Source organism: Ursus arctos, unplaced genomic scaffold, assembly GCF_023065955.2.
Source record: "Ursus arctos isolate Adak ecotype North America unplaced genomic scaffold, UrsArc2.0 scaffold_8, whole genome shotgun sequence".
Lineage (NCBI taxonomy): Eukaryota > Metazoa > Chordata > Mammalia > Carnivora > Ursidae > Ursus > Ursus arctos.
In genome coordinates, this window is record NW_026623100.1 from 63301802 (window position 1) to 63325336 (window position 23535).

Genomic DNA, 23535 nt, shown 5'->3' on the forward strand with positions numbered 1-23535 from the left:
AGAAAAAAATTTTTAATTCAAATTCTACTTATATGTTCTATTCATTTTTCAAATGCATGTGAAATGAACACATCTAACCTATTTAATATCAACAAACCAGGTCTGGAGGCTAACTTTTGTCTACTGATTCTACCATTTCATATGCCTGAAAATAACAGATCTGTATTCTTAAAACAATATGCTACGGCTCAGACTTTCTGCCCTTCTTCATACTTACTCTAGATGACCGTTAGGCTTACAACTAATCTGAGTCACTCACTCTGTAGATTTCTTTGGTCTCCAAAACCCACAGTTTGATTGTTCGACCAGCAGAAAGCAACATCTTTCCATCTGGGCTGATACACAGGGAACTGACACTGCTATTGTCGCCTTTCCATTTGCTGTATTGTGAAGAGAAACAAAAATGTCTCAATGAATAGGGAGAAAACTTTACTCAGAGCAAAAAGATAGCAAAAAGCAAATCAGGCATTAAAAATATCACTTAAGGTTCTATGCCACATTGCATTCCCTAAAAAAGCCTGTATCAGGTGACTAACCTTGGACATAAGGTAAAACCTGCCCAATAAAACAGATTCCCAAGAGGTTCCAGAAAATGGAAGAGTAAGAGTTTCAAGAATGTAAAATGGATAGTTGTGTATCCTGTGATCTATCAGGTAGATTTTGTTAATGCCCAGGAAACTATCAGGCTGGATACCAGAATCACCACAAGTCCATTCTATTCCTTTGGAAAGGCCTTCCAAAGCAATTACACACCAGAAATCATAATGGCAAAAATAACCTGATTTAAATAAATAAAACTTCCATACCACAAAATAAGTCATAAATTTAAAAGCAAAAGGCTAAGGGCACCTGGGTGGCTCTGCCGGTTAATGTGTCTGCCTTCGACTCAGGTCACGATCTCAGGGTCCTGGGATCGAGCCCCGCAACAGGCTCCCTGCTCAGCGGGAAATATGTTTCTCCCTCTCGCCCACCTCGGGCTCTCTATCTCAAATAAATAAATAAAATCTTTAAAAATAAATAAGTAATTTAAAAACAAAAAATAAATGCAAAAGGCTAGAAAATACCAAAAATATATACTAAAAGGATTAATATTCAGAACACTCTATATCCAAGAAATAGCTCAAGTTAAAAAAAAAAAGATCCTGAGATAAAAATACACAAAAGATATAAACAGGCAATTCATACAAGAAATTCAAATTGTCAATAAACATGAAAACACTCAACCTCGCTGGTTGTCAAGGAGATGCAACAATAATGTAGGAGACCTTTTCAGCTCCTAACACTTCTGACAATTTCTCATCAATTCCCAGAGCTTCTACGTTTTTTATTCCTTATTCCAAACCTATTCACTTAACATATATATAAAAAGACAGGATCACCACCTAACAAGCTTCCCTGAATCCACCTCCCCGCTCAGCACTAAAAGACTATTACAGAACTAACACTACTGCCACAGATCTCTCCCCGTCCCCCATTAAGAGCTGTGCAACTCACAATGTAATAACCTCCATACCCCGGAGACTTATTAGACTTTGATTCCCAAACCCCACCTGGACCGACTAAATCTGTTCTGTCTACACAAGTAATTCACATGCACATCAGAGCTTGAAAAGCACTAGATTAAAATATTCCTCTCTAGGAAATATGACTGGTGCCAAAGTAATAACCCACACATACTGACATTTGAAGGCTTCCCCATCACTCTACAAATGAAGCCCAGCAATTGAGCCACCCACCCACGCAGGCCTTCCAATCAGCTTTTTAATGTTTTCTTTTCAAATAGTGACAGGCAGCCAAGGATCCTCAGTCATTTAAAAAATGCCTTTAACATAAAAGACAGAGGCTAAAATCAAACAAAAATCAAAACACATCCTCAAGAGGGAGATGATGTAAGGAATAAAAGAAAAATACTTTAAATCCTGTAATTATTATCTTCAGAGTTAGAAAATATTATATCCACGAAAGAAACATGGTGCAACAAAAAGAAAATTAAAAGAACAAAAACAAAGCTCCAGAAGTTAAAAATATGGTTAGAGAAATTTAAAAATTCACTAGAAGATTTGGAAGATGAAATTGAGGCAATTTCCCCAGCAACAAAAGAAAAGGACAAAAGGGAAAATACAAGAGAATAAACCTAAGGGATTAGTCCAGGAGATACAACATCTACTAACAACAGATTGCACTTAGAGAAAGGTCAAAGACAACAGAGGGATGAAATTGTCAAATACACACTAAAAGAAAATGAACACAAACTCCCAGGCTAAATGGTCCCTTGAGTGCCAATGTAATTCACTGACTAAATAAAAATGCACTGGATATTTTAGAACATAAGGATAATTAGTACTGAAAGCTAAAAACCAATGAACCAAAAACAAATAAATAAATAAACCAATAAACCAATGCTTCAAAATCCTGAGGGAGAATTATTTCCAACCTAAAATTATCTTCCAACTATAAGTCAACTGTGAGGATACAATAAAGGTGCTGGTAGACAAGCAAAATCTCAGTGAATTTACCATCCACATACTTTTCTTAGGAAGCTAGCGATTGGTGTGTTTCACAAAAAAAAGGAGAGCAACCAAATAAAGAGAAAAATGGGATCCAAGAAAGAGAGGCTCCGTCTGACAAGAGAATTTTCAGGACGATAATAAAAGAAAATCCCAGGATCATCACTGTTCAACAGATCCTGGAAGAAAGCTGAGAAGTCCTCCAAGAAGTAGATGAGACTAACATGAAAGTGAAAATGAGCTTATGACAGGTATATACAAAACTAAACAAATGAACAAGACAATTATACACCCCAAGAAAATCACAGTTTTATGCCAAGAAATAATATAAACCTGGTAGAGTACAAGGCTCATTTGTAATAATATTTAATGCAAACAATGAATAGCCCTTCATCAAAAACTGTGATCTACCAATATTGGGAGAACGGAGAAGGGAGAGGCTAGAGGCCAAGAGCTAACTCATCTCCCACAGTAGGAAGTCAACATATAGTACCTAAAATGGAACACAGAATCCATTAAGAGCAGCGTAAGAATGCCAAGAATGAAGTTGGGAACACAATATCTTATGGGACTGTAGTGTGGATGAGAGGTCAGGCTCAGATCCAACCTATTTCTCACCTGCAGTGCCCACCTCACAGTGTTATAATTAAATCCAACACTGTAGAATGTGAACAGAGCCTTGAACATTAGTAGCCCCGATGTGAAGCACCTGATGTTACGAACTCTCATCCAGACAGCACTTTAAAAATACAATTGCCCCACCCCAGACCTAGTGGGTGAGAATCTCCACCGGTGTTTGACCGTCATCAGTGGGGAAACTACTGAGCCAGGTAAATGGAGACATACAATTTCCGAACCTCTAGGCAGATGACCTATTCGTCTGTACTTCCTGCCCCAAACCGTCCTTCAAATTCTAAGCCCCCATCACCACCCCATCTGCTGGGTCTTGCCTTTCATGTATCATTTCAAATTCAACTTGTCTGAAAACTCAAAACCATTTCCCTCTTCTGGCCATAATTCCTACGAACTGTACCGCTACTTACTTGCCTAGCAAGTTCACAAAGCTGAAAACCAAAGAGTTACATTTAACTTCTTTCTGTTACTTAATACCCTCTTCCATGCTACCCAAATGTTCTTAGTTGGTATCTTTTCCATTCTCATTTCCCACTCTTACCATCCCACACTTGGAACTACTACAACCACCTGGAATCTGGCTTCCCTGCCTTGTTTTGCTTTGTTTTTTAATGGCTTCTCTGCCTTTGAACCAGTTCCTTTCCATTTACTCTACACAATGCTGGCAGATCACCTTTTCCTGAAGCATTATCTTGGTGACTTTATTCCCAAGACATGACCTTCAGTGGTGCTCTCCTGCTTACGACATAGAATGTAAAACTCCAAGAAAATAGTTTTAATATAGTTTTAATATAGTAGAAACACACTGTACCAGAATTCAAGACAGTATGATAAGAACTTCTTCCCTGCCACTTATTAGCTGTAAGACCATGAGCATCATCATCTTTCCTAGGGTCCTCAACTGCCTAAATTGAACTAATTCAACATTTACTGAACATCTACTATAAAGCCTATCATAGGATTAGGTGTTTGAACTAGGAGAGTTGTCTGAGATTTTTATCTATGACAGATAAAGCCAGACCCTTAAGATACTTTGGCCCATATCCTCTACCAGCCATTATTTCCTAGTATGTAAATCTTCTAAATCTTTCACTTCCCTCTCTCCTAGCCTTTGGTCTTGCCATCTCCTCACCTCCCTTCCCCCACCCTCGAAAGGATTCTCCCACCCTCTTCTATCCAAATCTTACCTCTCCCAGAAGGCCCAACTGAAATCCCTTCTCTTCCCCCAGGCCTTGCCAACACTACCCAATTCATCTGACCAGTAACTGCATGCTATCTTATGGTACCTCTTGTGCAATTATTTTACTCGTTTCATTATTTAACGTTTACGTATTAAAATCTTGCATGCCTGATTTGATTAAAGGTTCCTTGAAAAGTCTATAACCTCTTCAGTACCTACATTCCTCTGTGTCCAATATCAAATGTGACCTACAGCCAAAAACACAGTCCTGATTTGTCCAACTCTAATGTGTTTCCAACAATAACCAAGTTACCCCTCCAGTACCATGGAACCATCAACATTACTCACCACTTTACTTTGCATGTCTGTGTATTCCATTCCACAATATGTTTATCATCTGAACAACTATACAAACAGCCATTGTCTTGATGCCATTGTATGCAATTAACCTTGTTGTCATGTCCACCACTCTACAGATTAAAAAAAAAAAGATTAAAAGAAAAAAAAACACACCTGATATAATTACACATCCTAGAATCATAACCAACAGTTAACAAAAAAGATAGGCTTTAACCTAACTAAAAATACCCTAACCTACACCTATTCGTTTCCAACATCGAAAATAAGATAAATCATCTATAAATTCATCAGTTAACCAATTAACTCAGTTAACTTTCCCTTCTCTGCTTGAAAAACATGCTTCCACATCATAAGTCAAAGGATGCTAGTTCTAAATGCCACTTGCTTTTGACAGGAATGCCAGCACTAAGACAAGACTTTTGTACTGTGGCAAAAGTTTGTGACACTCGAATGAATAAAGTCAAATCTTAGAGTTTAATGTCAATATTTAAGATAAAAGTCATGTCTAGTCAAAACTATCCTTGAAAATGACCTAACTTTTTAAAAAACTACCAAAACTGGGGCACCTGGGTGGCTCAACTGGTTAAGCGTCTGCCTTCGGCTCAGGTCGTGATCTCAGTTTCCTGGGATGAAGCCCGGAATCAGGCTCCCTGCTGAGCAGGGAGTCTGCTTCTCCCTCTGCCTCTGCCCCTGCCCCTTCCCCATCCCCTGCTCATACTCGCTCTGTGTCTCTCTCAAATAAATAAAACCTTTTTTAAAAAACTACCAAAATTATCTCTCAATAAAGAAACCGTTTCTTCAGGTAAAAACTAAGTATTTCCTTGTGTTATGGAAGATACCATATGAACGATACTTTAAACATATTCAACATAGCAAGATGCTCGCTCACTCAGCAGCAAACAGGAATGAGACATAACCACGGAAGGGCAAGTTCAACTCTCCACCCACCTCACACACATTCCCAGAAAAACTCATTCAGCAGAATAAGGTCCTAAATCATCTACACTGTGAGCAATTGTGATTTTCACTCTTTCTACTTGAATTCACATTACAATTAAATGGATACATGAAGCACCATCATGTACATATGTAAGCTAAGGATAAAACTCAAAATCACTACTTCTATTATATAGATTGCTCCAACCTCAAAAGAAAAACACATTTTTTTTAAAGATTTTATTTGTCAGAGAGAGAGAGAGCGTACAAGCAGGGGAAGCGATAGGAAGAGGGAGAAGCAGGCTCCCCACTGAGCAAGGAGCCTAATAATGCAGGACTCAATCCCAGTACACTGTGATCATGACCTGATCATGACCTGAGCCGAAGGCAGACGCTTAATCGACTGAGCCCCCCCCACCCCCTGCATCCCAAGAATGGATGTCAGCTACTTCCTTTCCTAGTATGAGCTATCCACTCAAAGAACTAAGTCCTATATCATTGACACATACATAAGAACTGAATATATAAACATAAATTCTATAGAAAAAATTAGTAAAAAAATAAAATTTTCAAAGTTAGTAATTCAAGAGATTAAAGCAAAACAACGTAACATTTTCAGTCTGTCCACCTAGCACTTTGCTTATTAACATTATAATACCCATGCTGGTTAAGGTTACAGAAAAAATGACACTACAGTACATTGCTAGGAGCTAGTATAGCCATTTGAAAAACAATCTAGGTGCGCCTGAGTGGCACAGTGGTTAAGCGCCTGCCTTCGGCTCAGGGCATGATCCCGGCGTTATGGGATCGAGCCCCACATCAGGCTCCTCCACTATGAGCCTGCTTCTCCCTCTCCCACTCCCCCTGCTTGTGTTCCCTCTCTCGCTGGCTGTCTCTATCTCTGTCGAATAAATAAATAAAATCTTAAAAAAAAAAAAAGAAAGAAAAACAATCTAGCAACTGTCCATTCATTCATTCACTTACTCATTCAACAAACATTTACACAATACCAATTACATGTAATACATCATTACATCTAAATCCCAAAAAAGCATGCAAGGTAAGTTACAGACTACCCATTTAAGAAATGAGAAGTTCAACTACTTACCCATGATCACATAACTAGAAGGATTCAACCTCAGGACAGACTAGTTTCAAAGCCTGATTCCTTTCTACTTCACCAATCATCCCAACACTCCTTACTCTGACATTCTTGGTTACTTTTTAATGCACTCACTCCCTGTTAAAGATTTATTTATAATCCCATGAAGTACCAAAATTATCTAAAAAGGAGTTCTAGGTTTCATTAGCATTATGTCCACAGCCACACAGACTGTAGGTACTTAGCACAAAAAACTGATCAAATCAAATGATGGGCTCCCAACTACAGAGGGGTAAAAGCCTACATGAGAACAACTTGACTTGGAGAGGAGGGAGGAAATAAGAGAAATTTCCTTCTTACTATCTATACCTCTAAATGCTTTGTTTTACAATTGTATTTTTATAATCTTTAACATGAAAGTAAGTAACATACTTTGAAATGCAGATTTAAAATCAGATAAAATTTTTCATCTATCAAATCAGCTGGGCTTCTGTTAATGTTATTGCTGTTTTAATGGGCATATCCAATGGTGGAAATAATGCTATTGGAATATAGATACTCTTTCCATTGCTGATATGTAAAATTAGGAAAACTCTTCCAGACACTATCTGTATATGATGCATAAAAAGCCTTAACATTAGGAAGCCTGGGTGGCTCAGTCAGGTTAAGTGTCTGCCTTCAGCTTGGGTCATGATCTCAGGGTCCTGGGATCAAGTCCCGCATCTGGCTCCTTGCTCAGTGGGGAGGCTGCTTCTCCCTCTGCCTGCTGTTCCCCCTGCTTGTGTGCACTGTCTCTCTCTCTCTCAAATAAATAAAATCTTAAAAAAAAAAAAAAAAAAAAGCCTTAACATTAAAACCCTTTCACTCATTAATCACAGGTCAGTAAATCTGGGGATCCATGTAAACAGCAAACAGAATGTATAGCAACAAAAAATTGGAAGGCACCTTAATGGTCAAGGAATAGTTAAATCACCAAGGGACTATCCAATTATAGTGCCAATTTAGTGGAATTTCAAGCAGTCACTGAAATGTTAGTAACTAATTCTTGACAAATATGAAAATTGCTCATGTTGTAATTTAATGGAAAGTATCAGGATACAAAATAGATGAGCAGAACTCAACTGTATTTCTTAAATATATGCATAAAGAAATACACAATCTATTAAACATCTCCAGGTGATAGACAGAAAAACGGTATTTTTCCCTTTTCAATATTATGCAGTTTCAAATTATCTATGGAAAATGTTACTTAAAATAGAAAACATTGTTTGATTCATATATACAGAAAACATTCGTATATAAAGACAGAAGTTCAGTGAACACCAAACACATAATGTAATAGACAATATCTGAAACAAGTTATGCTAAGTTAAATCACTGCCCTGTAGTGCCAAACTCTCACTCTGCTCTGTGATGCCAGGGCTGGGACTCCACAGACCACATTCCTACTTTGCCAGCTAGATGGACCAATAAGGGGTGCCAGAGAGAGACAAGGCTGGAAGAGGAACAAGGGACTTGTTCTATCCTGTCTCCTAGTGTGCATCAACCCAGCATTTCTTCACCCCAGCAGAGCAATCCTTTTGGTAGTAGCTGAACCCAATATGCAATTGTTCCAACACCTGAAGAACTGGCCTCCTCTCCTCCTTCCAAGGACACCCGCAGTCAGTTAAGAGCTCTGTCCTCAGAGGTCTGGACCCCAAGCCCACGGGGCCACTCTTCCACAAGAGACAGGAGCAAAGAGAGCAACACCTGCTCCTCAAAGGTTTGAGTTTCAGCAGTAATCCCAACTGCCTCCTTTGTTCCCTAGCCCTAGAGGTGGTGAGCTCTTTCCTGCAGTCACAACTTGTGGTACCTAGAACTTTTTCTACCCTTTATTTTCAATCTAGTCAACAGTTCTTTGTATTCTAACCTACAACAAAAATTACATTACCTAATATAGCTATTAATATTACTGTTCACAATTTTAAATGTGGGGGCAGAAAAATGCCCCCATAATACAGATCCTATAGCATTTTTCTGTTTTGTTTTTAATAAATCCCTAATAATCAGATTACCCATTTCTTTTATACACAATATACATACACACACACACACACACACACACATATATCTATACTTACTATCAATTTACTGTGTAATTCTCCTTTTACTGTACTGTATAATAAAATACTACCAACTGCTGTACCAAGAGCCAACAAGTCAATCTGGTTACTCGTTCCTATAGCTTCTGATTTTCTTTTTTTCCTCTGGGGACTTTCCTGGAGGGAAAAAGAAAAGGTTCATTTTGTATTTCAAACACAAGACATCATTAATGCATAAATGCCAATGCCCACTAACCCACAAATGAAATGTGACTGCTACCAAAAGACACTTATTAAAGATAGGGGGTGGGGACAGAGGACTCACTCTCAAATGCTTTCTTTCTCACTATGGGGGGGGGGGGGACACTCCAATGGAAAGAAGAGCTTATAATTCTCTGTCCCTGTCCCTTACCTCTCAGGAAGGAAGGGGACAAAGAGGACATGCTCCTGGTATTCTCTTAAAAGGTCCAAGCAGCCTCACTGCTGCTTCCGCTTCTCAGATATGAACCACTCATGACAGGTCCAAGTGAAACCTCCACTCCCAAGCAGAGACTACAGATCCATAGACAAGCTACCAACACCTCCCGTTTTTCCCTCCTCATCTTTCCTTGTGTTCTAGCTTCATTCTCAGGAAAGCGGACTCAACTGCTGTCATGAACACACACCTATTTCAGTCTCAGTCAAAAAATAGTTGTGTAGTAGAGCACACTAGAAGTTGTTCTAGTGTGTGAGAATTAAGGGTTAGTCTGAAAGTTCCATGTGGTCTTGGTGATCCTAATGACTTAAGCCGCACAAGTTCCAACCGAGTATCAAATGCCACAGGACTGCTTTGATCTACTTCCTGTCTGTTCAAAGACAACCAACGATCACAACTTCAGGATATTACATCAAAGTTTACAATGTTGAAAATGTATAATTTCAGAACTTCTCTTCCATATTATGTTTTTTAAATTAAAACTTGCCAGTCTGTGCTTTAGCATAAAGCTCTGAGATATCCATTCTTTTAACATAAAACAGCCCACTACCACAGGAAAAAGAACATTTTCTCAATAGTGCAAGATCTTTGCTCCACAGCACAAACCAGCAGCCCAGTATACATAAAAATTTGCCCAGTCCAAAAACCACCAATGAAAACTATGATGTTACAGGTGTATAAAAAGTATCAGGGAGTAGGGACACCTGGGTGGCTTAGTCAGTTAAGCATCTGCCTTCGGCTCAGGTCATGATCCCAGGGTCCTGGGATGGAGCCCCACATGAGGCTCCCTGCTCAGCAGGGAGTCTGCTTCTCCTTCTGCCTGCCGCTCCCCCTTCTTGTGCTCTCTGTCTTCCTCTCTGACAAATAAATAAAATCTTTAAAAAAAAAAAACCTACTAAAAAAAAAAAGAATATCAAGGAGTAGATTTAGAAAGCATTTTCCATTTTGTTTTCTTTTAGTTAACCTTATGGAGATGTTACATTTGAAGAATTTTATTCACTTGACAAACTTAGGTTAACAAAAAGTAAAAAGATTCAACAAAAAATAGTAACTTTTTACTTAGAGAAAAAAATACACATTTTGTAAGTCCTAAGAAATGTACCTACATTAATAAACCCCAAAGAGAAGTTACGATTAAAAGCCAAAGTATAAAAAAATCTGATGGTCTTATCAGTAACATTTCATTTGCTTGAAACATTGAAACCTTAGTACAAACAATGTCCTAGGCCCCACCTTCAGTGCAATGAATGTCTAAAGCCACCTCTGAATGATCCCACAAGGCAGATGTGGTTTCTGCACAAGGTTATGAACACAAACACCTATTTCAGGCAAGGGCAGTGGAGGAGAGTATACCAACCTCCTATTATACCTCATCAGAAAACTTCTCTGAAAGATTCTAGAAATTATTTCTCCAACTCTTGGTTTTCCCAAATCAAGTTAGTATCACCTCACACTGAGGTTTCTAATGTATGAAACACAGGCGGGTCCAAACATGTGTATGTTTTTCTGCAGATATGAATTTGCATTAAAAAGCACAAAAAGGTGTGCTTGGCTGGCTCAGTCAGAAAAGCACGCAACTCTTTGATCTTGGGTTATGAATTCAAGCCCCACACTGGGTGCAGAGATTTTTTTTTTTTTGAAGATTTTATTTATTTATTTGACAGAGAGAAAGACAGCCAGCGAGAGAGGGAACACAAGCAGGGGGAGTGGGAGAGGAAGAAGCAGGCTACCAGTGGAGGAGCCTGACGTGGGGCTCGATCCCAGAATGTCGGGATCACGCCCTGAGCCGAAGGCAGACGCTTAACGACTGAGCCACCCAGGCGCCCCTGCGTGTAGGGATTTCTTAACAAAATTTTTAAAAAATTAAAAAATAGAAAGCACCAAGAAATTTTAGATATTAATCATTAACACATTCAAACCCCAATTTCCCTATCAACAAAATCAACAAAATCTGTGTATTTCGGGAAAAGCAAGCAGAGGCAGGTGAAGGAGCATCCACAGAACCTCTGCCCATTTTTGAGGATCAGTGGTCTAAGCCTAAATAATAACACAATTAACGCATCTCAAAGAACTCCTGACTTATGCATATTTTCTCAGAGCTGGACGCTTTTTTTAAAAATCACTTCCCAGTTAGCAGGATGAGCATGTCTGAACAGGTCAACCAGATAAGTTTTTATAAGCAATGGCATTTTAGTAAAATCTATTTCAAATATTACCCAGTTACCAAATATTTCTGAAACCAAGAATTTAGTGCTGATGATTATATAGATTATGACAGACCTTTGTGAGCATTTTCCTTCTGAACCTGTTACTCCTGTGATCAAAAACTTCAATGACTCCCCAGAGAAGAATAAATCAATACAAGCAACTCTCTGGCATTCAAAAGCATCTGCAATTTGCCTCCAGACCACCTTTTCCAACTTATTTCCAATTCCATCTTTACATTACACTCCCTAATCACTAACACTTTCCCATTTTGCTTCTGCTTTTCCCTCAACTTGGAGGGGTCTTCTCCTGCTCACCTCAATTTTCTTTTCGTTAAAAAACTATCCATGCTTCAAGGTCCACCCCAACTCTCACCTCTCCACAAAAACCTCTTCTTTTTATTTAAAGACTTTATCTATCTATCCATCCATCTATCTATCTGAGAGCGAGCGTGCACATGTGGGAGGGGGGTGCTGGCAGAGGGAGAAGCAGACTCCCTACTGAGCAGGGAGCCCAATGCAGGGCTCCATCCCAGGACCCTGGGATCTCCTGGGATCATGACCTGAGCTGAAGGCAGACACTCAACTGACTGAGCCACCCAGGTGCCTGCTCTTCTTCCCCTTGAGGCACACATCATGCTGCGCTCTGCACTACAGACACGGTGTATCTAATTGTCCATTTTTTCCTTCATGTGTCTCAGTCATACTCAGTTTTCCTTCCTTTGAAGTACCTAGCACAAGGTCATGTGCACACTCATTATACATGTAAATACATAAAGTAATGAAAAGGGTAGGCTAAAACTTTACTTAATATCTGTGACTGAAAAACTGGGAGTTCCTAGAGGTACCAGGAGTGAGGACCTAAAAAATGTGATTTCTTAAAGAGTCTTTTTCAGTGTGAAAGTCTGACTAGGCTAAGCAATAAAGAGTTGCACCAGCCTGAAAAAGTTTATCAGCATTTGATCCAGAAGGCAATCAGAAGCCCAAGTGAGAATCTCAAGGGGCTGAGCACATGATTTACAAAAGCAAGACACAGGGCAGATGTGGTGAAGAGAGAGAGAAAAAAAAAAAGGGCATCCAAGTGATGAGAAGTCTGAATTTGATCAATTAAGCAATGACTTTTTAGACTGAGACCCCAGAGAAAGGAAAGTCTACATGGAGAGCTAGTACACACACTCATAAAAGTGTATGTATACATAATTGAAACAAGCTCCACAAAAAACTTATCCTTTCCCATGCAAAATACTCATTCTTTTAACTCTATCACAACCCATTAAATCTGTTACATAAACCACTAATGGATCAAAACCTACTTTTGAAAAATCCTGACCTCTAGACATGAAAATTATGCCAAAGTTTCAAGTTTCATTCTGCAATTAGTCTCCTATGCCTTCTCTTGGCCTACCTTACTGTCACTTCTCCGGCAAATGTTTGTTTCGTGGACAACAGTGAACAAAATGTGTGCATTTTACATGTAATTACCAAGTATATCAAAAACAATTAAATTCTAATAACCAGGAACTTCTATTCCTGCCAACAGGATCCAATCTGCTTGTTTTGAGGTTTTGAGGTTTAAATACTGGAGAGACCCTAAGATAGAGCATCATACATTCAGGAACACAACCAGACTGTACTACATCTCCAAGGGCTGGGAACAGGGATACTCAATTCAGGCTCTTCCTAGAAACATTCTTAATGCTACTGTGCTTGCCCTGTTCTACACATTTAGGACCCACTACTTCAACCCTTATTACCCAAGTAACCCAGCACCAACTCATTTTTCTCCACTCACAGGAGTAGTATCACCAAACTGTCCTTGGGTGGCAAACTGCCAATTACTGAACCAGATACAAGATACTCTTACAAAATGATTTACACTGAGGAATTTAGCAATAAATGATAAAACGAGCCCACAGAGAATGCTCACTGACTCATTCAATAGTAACAACTAACATTTACTGAGCACTTACTACACCAGTCATATACACTGCCTCATTTAATTTCTGAGGACCCTGAAAGGTGGGTAGCATAATCTCTACTTCATGTTGGAGTAACAAAAATCTTAAGATGTTGGGAACACAGGCTTCAGAATAACATCCTTTCCAAGACTCATACTCTAATCCTCAAAGATGTAAAATAAAAAGGTTTAATAGCATGAGAGCATCTTAAAACTTCAGTGGCAAGGATCCTAACCCAGGGACCTGGGAGCAGAGACTGAAGCAGCTGCTATACATCACTCTTCATTTTCTAGCTTTAAAAAAAAAAGTGACTTTTTAATTTCATCCCGTAATATATGTGCACATTTAAGAGAACCACTTCTCCCTCTAATCTTCAAGTAAAATTGATGCTCTAGGAGAACACATCCCCAATATGATGAGGACCAAATGTCCTCCTTACATTCCTCCCACCTCTCAATTCTGTGACTCAAGATCTAGGGTTACAGTGAAAGAACAGTGGACCAGGAGTCAGTGGACCTCAGCTCTAATGGTCAGGCTCTTTATTGGTTACTAAAGCTTTGGTGAAGTCACTTGGAACTTCCTTAGTTCTGATTCTCAGTTTTTAAAAATTTTATTTCAGAACATTTCACAGAGCTGTGTGGCTAAAGTGAAAACATGCAGATAAAAGGATATTGAAACCTATATAAACTTTTTTTAAGTAGCCAAACTCTCATTTTTCAGTGAGGCCCTCCAAATTAGCAACTTGCTCAATGTGACAAAAGCAAGTCTGAGTTGAGTCCTGGATATGAAACCAAATCCAGATATTTTTCTACTATTTCAGAGTGGTATACATAATCTACAACTATGACTTTCAACAGGAAATTTAAGACTAGGCCAAAGTTTTATTCCTGAGGCATACAATGTGACTTAAGTCAACAGAAAAGCAAAGGGGGAAGGGGCAACAAATTTTTGCTAGCCTAATATCAACTATTAGCTGTAGATAATGGAGAACAAAGCTCTAAATACCTGAGTTCTAGTCCTGGTTCTATTTTTGGTTTTTATGCAAGTTGCCTAATTTTTCAGAGACTCAGTTTCTTCTTCACAAACTAGGCAAAAAAAAGTTAGTCTTTATCTTCCAGGACTAACCATACAAACCCAATTTATAAATAAACAACACCTGCAGCACTTACATACACTAATCTAAATGTTTCTGCATTACTAAACACGTCCACCTTCACAACCACTCTGAGGTGGGTACTATTACCCCTGTTTTACAAATGAGGAACTAGAAGTACAATCACCACTATGAAGCCAAACCTAGATAGAAATGTAAGCAGTAGAGCTTGGATCCATGCATCTAATCACTGCTCCATGTTTTTCCTCAGCATCAATATTATCTCTTTACAGGACTGTTAAATAGAAACACAGAAAACAACTTTAAAAAGGAAAAATATGCAGACTGCTGTAACTTTAACAATGACTATGATTTTTTTTTTAGAAGTCCAAGTTCGCCTTAAGAGCCCTGATTAAGGTTTCTTTTATTTATCAACTAAAGTCACTTCATCTAGAAACTAGGAAACTCTATCTTAAGATCTGAAAAATACCTAAACATACTCATCCAAAGCACAGTTAGATGTATCCCTACTTTCAACCTAAAAATTTAGCAGAAAGTTCCCCCACGGTGGTCAGATGGAGTTAAAAATCTGTCTTAAATACTAGCTTTTGAAGTGTTACACATAGTGTCAGCTAAACACTCACGATACCTGATGCTTCCAAATCACATTAGACTTATTCAGTTTGATTACCCTATACCTGCAGTACCCACGTGCATGTGAGTTAGAGCAGACGTGGTCGAGTGACTCAGTGAATGACATCTTACCTGAAATAGGGCCCTACCAGAAAAGCCTTCCCTAACTCGGTAATGTCCCCTCTAAGAGAAATTTCACCTGTATTCACATTCATTACATTAAACCGGCTACTTCACTTTACCTCCACATCCTAATGTAGACTTCAGACTTGGTTAAAAGGGGGTGTATAAAGGAGAACTGAGCAGATGTTAAAAAAAAAAAAAAAAGGAATGAAGCATCAAATGACTGAGAATGGAAACGAGCCTGGGAAAGTCAAGAGTTTCAAGAGTGAGAGTACCACACACTGGACGTGGAAGAAAACACGTGGTGAGCCTGCACCCAAGGGTTCGGGGGGTGGGGGGGTTGTCCGGAAGCAAGGAAACAGACTTATTCATCCCAATCTCCTAAGGCAAAGCCAATGAGCTAGAGAAATCGGAAAAGAGTACTACAGCCCCAAGGAGGGGCTCTGTCAAAATCCAGGGCGTTGAAGAGCACATGTTGCTGCGCGAGGCTTGGCAGAAGGAAGCCGCCCTGGGGAACTGGGGGCCTACACGAACATGGCGGCCCCGGCGACAGCAGGGCGCGGGGCGCAGACCGCATGAAGCCAGTCGGTAGGGCTCCAGTCTACCACCCGTCGAATCGGGCCGCGCCCTCTTTCGCTACTCTGCGGGCAGGCCGCACGCGGGACTAGCGAAGTGGACCCAGTCCGCGCCGCCGCCGCCGCACGCCGTGCCTCCTCGCCCCGGGCCTCGGAGGGCCGCGCGATATGCCGGGCCACGCGTCGTCGGACTGGGGGTGCGCTGAGGCCGAGCCGGGCGGATGCCCGCCCCCCGCCGTCCCGCCTGCTTTACCTTGGCCTGCAGCCGCGCTGGCGCCCAGGCCAGGCAGGTGCAGGTACCGCTGAGGTGCGCGGAAGGCACGTACTCTTGGTGCAGCCTATTGTTGGCTGTCTCCCACACTCGCAACTGACCGTCGGCAGACGCCAAAGCGAAGTAGGCCTGGTTCAGCGGTGAGAAGGCGCAAGGAACCCCTGCCGGGGACAGGGGGTCGGCAACACCACCTCCACCCGCCGCCATTGCTGCCCTGGCTCCGCGGCAGCCACGTGTTCGCCTGTGCGCATGCGCATCGCCGTGGGGCGGGGCCTGGCGGGAGGAAGTGGGGAGGAGGGAGAGCAAAGAGCTGAGGGAGTGGCTCCTCGCGTCTCGAGCAAGCGTTGGGCGGGTCCAGCCTGTGGACGGTGGCCCGGAGGGCCCAATGCTAATTTGTACTGGTTGGGGGAGGGAACGTGTGGAGGGATGTGACTGCAGACTGGAGAGCAGGACAGTACCTTCAAAAAAAAAAAAAAAAGGAGAAAAGGTTTGGGTTTTGTTTTGTTTTTAAGAACATGATTGAACGAAATGTTTAAAAGACACAATCACTTATAACTCCATGATTGTGGCAATTGTTTTCATTTTTTTTCTTATCCACTTCCAGGTTATAATCATGTATACACATAACAATTTATTCACTCATAGTAGTGTGAAAGTAACGGTGGGATCTCCCATACCCACCTTATTTCGTCAGGATTAATCCCATGTAACTACATCAAATGGACAATTTGTAACGACGCCATAATATTTCACCAAATCTATGCATGACGGATTAATAGTATTCAGACCACAGTTTATTGCCCAGCAGGAAAGACAAAAAATACCACCCTCAGGGATATGGGGCCAGTGAAGCTTTTACAGCCACGGTAACATTTGCGTTTTAGATTATTTGTAACAACAAACATCTACATTTTTAAAAGGCCTCCTGGACTCCGCGGAGATGGTAAAGGGGCAAGAAGGAAAACTGACACACAATATAGGACAGTGCTGGGTCAGACTCAGACAAAAGCAGTAAAGGTGGGGAGAAGTGCCCAGATTCCAGATAGAATCTGAAGTTAGAGTCAACAGGGCTTGCTAAATGATTGCAAAGGGTGAGAAAAAGACAAGTGAAGGATGACTCCAAGGCCTGAGCAAACTAGTGAATGGTGATTCCATCAGCTAGATTGGGGAAACGGGTTTGGTTGGAGTGGAAATCAAGAATCAAGAATTCTGTTTTGGACAGTTAAGTATGATATGATAGAGTTGTTCACTAGGAGTTGGCTACAGGAGAAGGTCACAGAGATATAAGTTTGGATGCACACTAGCATACAGATGCTATTTGAAACTGTGGGACTAGTCAGATCATGGATGTATGGATAGAAAAGAAAACTTTGCCCAAACTATGCAATCTTTAGAGGTCAGGAGGAGGAGGAAGATCCAGCATGGAAGATTAAGAATGGGTAGGATGAAAGCTCAGGAGAATGAGATGTCAATCCATTTAGTCCTCACAACAGCCCTAGGATGTAGAAACTATGAATATCTCCATTTTTCAGATTGAAAAACTGAGGTATAGAGCTGAGCAGTGGAGGAGGAGCTGGATTTCTAACCTAAGTCATCCCTGGGTATGAACAACTTGACCCAATGAGTCTCTATAGAGTTCACGTAGTTGGCCCTTCAATAACCAAAACATCATTCCTTGACCTCCTCCCTTTCAATAATCTTGGCCTCTACCCTACACCAGCCACTTACTCCCATGGTCATGTCTCAGACTTTATCATTACAATAGCTGCACCCCCTTCATAACCTCAATTTTTGCACGCCACTCTCTAACCACTGACTTCTGTCTTTCCAGCTTGCTCCCTCCAACTTCCAGGCTCCAGCCAATCCTTCTATCCCACTGGCCTGTCAAACCATTGATCCTACAGTCTTTTCACGCACCCCTACCCCTCCTCCTTGATGGCTGCTCTTTCCTCTTAATTTATCTTAACCTCTGTCATTACAACCCTCAAACCCCTTGCCTCTTTCCCACATCATCGTCCTTCCATGGTAAAACTGCAAGCCGGTAAAATCGAACTCTCCACCCAAAAGCAGCTGAAAGTAACAAGAGAAAAGTCACAGCTACCTATTATGACTCTCACCCACTTTAAACTCATGGTCACAAACTTCACATGGGAAGTCAATGCTGCCAAATTATCCGTTGTTCCCTGGTCCATTCATACTTCCATTCTTCTCCTAGATACCGATTCATATCTTTCTTCTCCTACCACTTCAAACCTGCCCTTACCTCCCTGCTCTCAGTAAATGACTTCGCTTCCTATTTCTTGAGAAAACAGAAGCAATCACAAGAGAATTTCCACAAGCTTCCAGTACCACGAACTCTAACCGACCTGTGCTCCATCACTCCGGGCACTACGGATGAATTGTCCATGCTCCTAGAAAAGGCCACCCCTCCACATAAGTTTTAGATCCCATTATTCCAAAAACCCTTTCCTCTCTCTACCAGCATCAATTTTACTTCTCAGCTTAATCCTTTTCATCAACATATAAACATACTGTTATTTCTTTCTTCCTAAAAAATAAAATTTCCTTTACCTTACTTCCCCCTACAGTCACTGTCCCAATCTACTCTTTCCTTTAAAAAAAAAAAAAGGTAGTCTAATTTTCTTAATCTCTCTCTTCTAATTTTTCTCCTCCAGTGGGACTCTCATCCCAACCCACCACTACACCAAAATTCTCAGTAAGGCCACCAGTAACCTCCGTATTACTAAATATGTGTCCATTCTAAGTCTGCCTCTCATGTGACTTGTCATCAGCAAGCTTGTCTTCCATGACGCCATACTCTCCTGGCTTCCCTCTTACTTCTCTGGCTCCTCTTCTCAGTCTTCTCTCCTGGATCTTCCTTATCTCTCACTCTCTAACATCAGGGTGCCTTAGGGCACTTCTTTACCTGGGCTTGTGACTTTCCAGAATAAAGACTACATTTTGCAGCTTTCTTTGCAAACTGTGAGGCCATATCACCACTAGCCAGTACAAAAATGTTCTTAAAGTGACAGAGCATGCTATTCTTCATTGCTTTTTTGATTCTTAATTCCTGGAACTCAAATGTGATGGCCAAAAGCTAGAGCATACATGATGGACTTTGAGGGGAAAACAACATGCTAAGAATAGCAGAGCAGCAAGATAGAAGGAGCTTGAGACCCTGCAGCACGATATATGTCCTAGACCAATGCCCCAGACCTCTTTCATACAAGAGAAAATAAATTTCCCTGTTGTTTAAACTACAGTATTTTGAGTTATGTTACATGCAGCTGAACAAAATTGTGCTCATTCTTTTATATCCTTTGCCTCAGTTGGTGATACCACCAGCAATCCAGTTAGCCACTGGAGAAAGCCAGAAATCAGCCCTGTTTATTAACCAATCCCACATCTCACTTCTGCCCACACATAAGCACATATGATCAATCATCAGATTCTATTTTATCTCTTATATAATTCTCTATTTAATTTCTTCACCTCCATCCAATTCTACCACCTCTGTCCTTATCTGAGCCTTATCTCTCTCACTGGAACTGCCACCAGTACTTGTATTGGACTCCCTTTCTCCACGTTAGTCCAGTGGTATGATCTTTGTAAATTATTAATCTGACCATTCCACTTCTCTACTTAAAACCCTTCACAGGGGCGCCTGGAGGGCTCAGTCGGTTTATGTGTATGACTCTTCGTTTCAGCTCAGGTCCTGATCTCAGGGGGCTGAGATCAAGCTCCACATCGGACTCCACGCTCAGTGAAAAGTCTGCTTAAGACTCTCTCTCCCTCTGCCCCTCCCCGCCATGCTCTCACTCTCTCTAAAATAAATAAATAAATAAATAAATAAACCTTAAAAAAAAAAAAAACCTCACAAACTTGCTGGCACCTATAGAAGAAACTCTGGCTGTTTAATATATTTGGATTACAAAGCAATCTGTAATCTGGGCCCTGTTAGCCTCCACAGCAACATCACTCATTAGACCCTCACTTGCTTCTGGTTTCCTGCCCTTATCATCCTTGTTATGGGCCCTGCTTTTTTGCTCTGCCTATTATTTAGGCTCTTCCAATCCTCTCTCTGCACCAATTCCAGCTCTTCGTCAAACTTACTAACAATTCAACTTTTAACTAATTCTTTTTATCCTAAAAAGTGATAGATCCTACAATCTCTAATCCTTAACAAAATATTTGCAAATCAAATCAGCAATATATTAAAAAAAGATTAAATATCATAATCAAATGGGATTTATCCCAGGAATGCAAGGTTGGGTTAACATCCAAAAATCAAAAATTATAATATACCATGTTAACAGAATAAGGGACTAAAAATACATGATAATATCAAAAGATAAAGAAAAATATTTTAACAAAATCCAACACCCATTCATAATTAAAAACAAACTTTTGAGGTGCTTGGGTGGCTCAGGTCATGATCTTAGGGACCTGAGCTCAAGTCCCATGTCAGGCATCAGGCTCAGCATGGAGTATGCTTGAAATTCTTCTCCCCCTCCCTCTCCCTCCCCCTCTGCTCCTCCCCCAACTTGCACTCTCTCTATCTCAGATAGACAAACAAACAAACAAACAAACACTTTTAACAAAGTAGGGACAGAAGGGAATATCCCCAACCTGATAAAGGGAATCTACAAAAAACCCACAGCTCACTTCATACTTAATGGTGAAAAACTGATGCTTTCCTAAGGTTGAAAATATATTAATGCTATCCACTTTCATCAATTCTTTCAATATTTTACTGAAGTTTCCAGCTAGTGCAATAAAGTAAATAATAACAATAATAATGATAGTAATAATAATAATATCCAAATTGGAGAGAAAGGAATAAAAGTATTTTTATTCACAGACGACTTACAGAAAATTTCGAGAAATTCACAAAAAATTCTAAAACTAATAAATTAATGTACCAAGCTCTCAAGATACAAGATTAATGTATAAAACCAATGGTATTTCTTCATTCTATTGGTGGACAATCAAACTTAAATTGAGAATGACTCCATTTACAATAGCACCAGAAAGAATAAAATACTTGGGAAAAAATTAACAAAAGAAGTTCAAGACTTACATTCTAAAAGGTATAAAACATTGCTAAGAGAACGTAAAGGAGGTCTAAATAAATGAAAAGACATTGCATGTTCATGAATTGACAAACTCAATATATTTTTTAAAGATTTTATTTATTTATTTGTCAGAGAGCGAGAGCACACAAGCAGGGGGAGCGGCAGGCAGAAGCAGAGGGTAAAGCAGGCTCCCCATTGAGCAAGGAGCCCGATGTGAGACTCGATCCCAAGATCCTGGGGTTATGACCTGAACCGAAGGCAGCCGCTTAACTGACTGAGCCACCCAGGGTCCCAATAAACTCAATATTGTCAAAACAGAAATTCTACTCAATTTGAAATAAATTCAATACAAGCCCTATCAGAATCTTAGCAGGACTTTTTGTAGAAATTGGTAAATTAATCCTTATGCGAAGTGAAACAATTATCTAAACGAAGAACAAAGTTGGTGTCCTCGTACTACCTGACTTCAAAACTAACAATAAAGCTACGGTATCAAGGCAGTGTAAGAACTTTTTAAGATGTACTCTCTTAGCAACTTTCAAATATGGAACACAATACTAACAACTATTGGGGCACCTGGGTGGCTTAGTTGGTTGAACGTCTGCCTTTGGCTCAGGTCATGATCCCAGGGTCCTGGGAACAAGCCCTTGTCAGGCTCCCTGATCAGCACAGAGTCTGCTTCTCCCTCTCCCTCCCCCCGCCACTGTTCGTTCTCTCTCTCTCTCAAATAAATAAGTAAATAAATAAATAAATAAAATCTTTAAAAAACCTAATATTATCTTTAAAAAATGATAAAAAACTATTGTCACCCTGTTGTACATTACATCCTCAGGACTTACTTATTTCATAACTATTTTATCAATTTGTACCTTTTGACCTCCTTCAATTGACTCCTTCAATTTCTTTTTTTTTTTTTTTTAAAGATTTTATTTATTTATGTGACAGAGAGACAGCCAGCGAGAGAGGGAACACAGCAGGGGGAGTGGGAGAGGAAGAAGCAGGCTCCCAGCGGAGGAGCCTGATGTGGGACTCGATCCCGGATCGCCAGGATCACGCCCTGAGCCGAAGGCAGACGCTTTAACAACTGCGCTACCCAGGCGCCCCGACTCCTTCAATTTCTAATACAGAACAGGAAATCCTGGAGGAGTTCTACAGAATCCAGATTCAAGCTCAGCAGCAACTGGGGAGACATGAAAAAGCAGTTATATTCTCAGATTTAAATACTTTATCTTTCACTAAAAGTTTAAAAAAATTATGAACTTTAACAGTTCTATTAAAATCTAAATACATAGGGCACCTGGGTGGCTCAGTTGGTTAAACGTCTGCCTTTGGCTCACGTCATGATCTCAGGGCCTTGGGATTGAGACCCACATCTCCTCAGGCTCCTTGCTCAGTGGGGAGTCTGATTCTTCCTCTCCCCTCTGGCCCTCCACTCTGCTTGTGTGCACTCAGTCTTTCTCTCTTGAATAAATTAAATCTTTAAAAAAATAAAATCTAGATATATGTAAAGATACACAATAAAACACACAGTATTAAATATATTTGGACCATATTTGCATGCTGAATTATTTACTATATTCACCTAGGTATCAGGACTAATGGTTTTCTCATTTCCTACTTTCTTCATTCGTTTAGTAAGCAAATATTTACTGCGGGCACATTTTGTTCCAGGCACTATGACAGTCAATGGAATTATAACGATGAATCAGACACAGCCCTCTCCACAGTCTTACCCTCCAACTTGCGAAATGGTAAATAAACAATGATTTCATTTAACCTGACATGCACTGTGGAGGGGGTCTAAAGACAAGGCTGTATCAGGAACACAAAGGAGAGGGACTTCTCCCAGTGTTTTGGACTTATATAAGGCACCATTCTGGTGAGGCTGAAACCTGAAGGATGCGGGAAAAATATACAAAACAGTGGAAAGAAGCACACACAAAGAGGTAGAGGAGAACATTTGTGGAATCAGAACTAGTGATCTAATGTGACTGGAGATTTTTAAATGTCAGCCCTTAACCATAGTACTTCTTGACAGCTATTAGGACTTTAAAGTGATTGCTTGACTAAATGCCACTAGAAGACAGTGTCTTTCTGACCTTATAACATAAACATGATGAGTTGATGATGCCTCATATTGTCAGAAAATAGTTTCAGAGTGCAGGCTGACAGTTTCATAGGGAAGACAGAAGGAAAAGGAAAAGTATAGCCAAAAATAGACACAATAGTGGCCTTTTTTAGAGCTTAAATGCTCTGAAAGGTCATGAATAAATAAGGAATAATTATATTTTTCAACACGTTAATGTATTCCATTAGATGTGTGTAGGAT

At 40.3% G+C, this 23535-nt stretch overlaps 1 protein-coding gene across 1 annotated transcript in view; it reads right to left on the reverse strand.

The window, feature by feature from the left end:
* The window catches only part of WDR43 (WD repeat domain 43), a 46701-nt gene extending 30204 nt beyond the window's left edge, over positions 1–16497 (reverse strand). Inside the window, exons 1-4 of the mRNA XM_026478219.4 lie at positions 16114–16497; positions 8839–8976; positions 4669–4790; positions 260–380 (exon numbers count right to left, since the gene is read on the reverse strand). Coding sequence (XP_026334004.2) covers positions 260–380; positions 4669–4790; positions 8839–8976; positions 16114–16338 — 606 coding nt within the window. The 5' untranslated portion in view covers positions 16339–16497. The remainder of the gene's footprint in view (positions 1–259; positions 381–4668; positions 4791–8838; positions 8977–16113) is intronic.
* Between the last annotated feature and the right edge of the window lie 7038 nt (positions 16498–23535).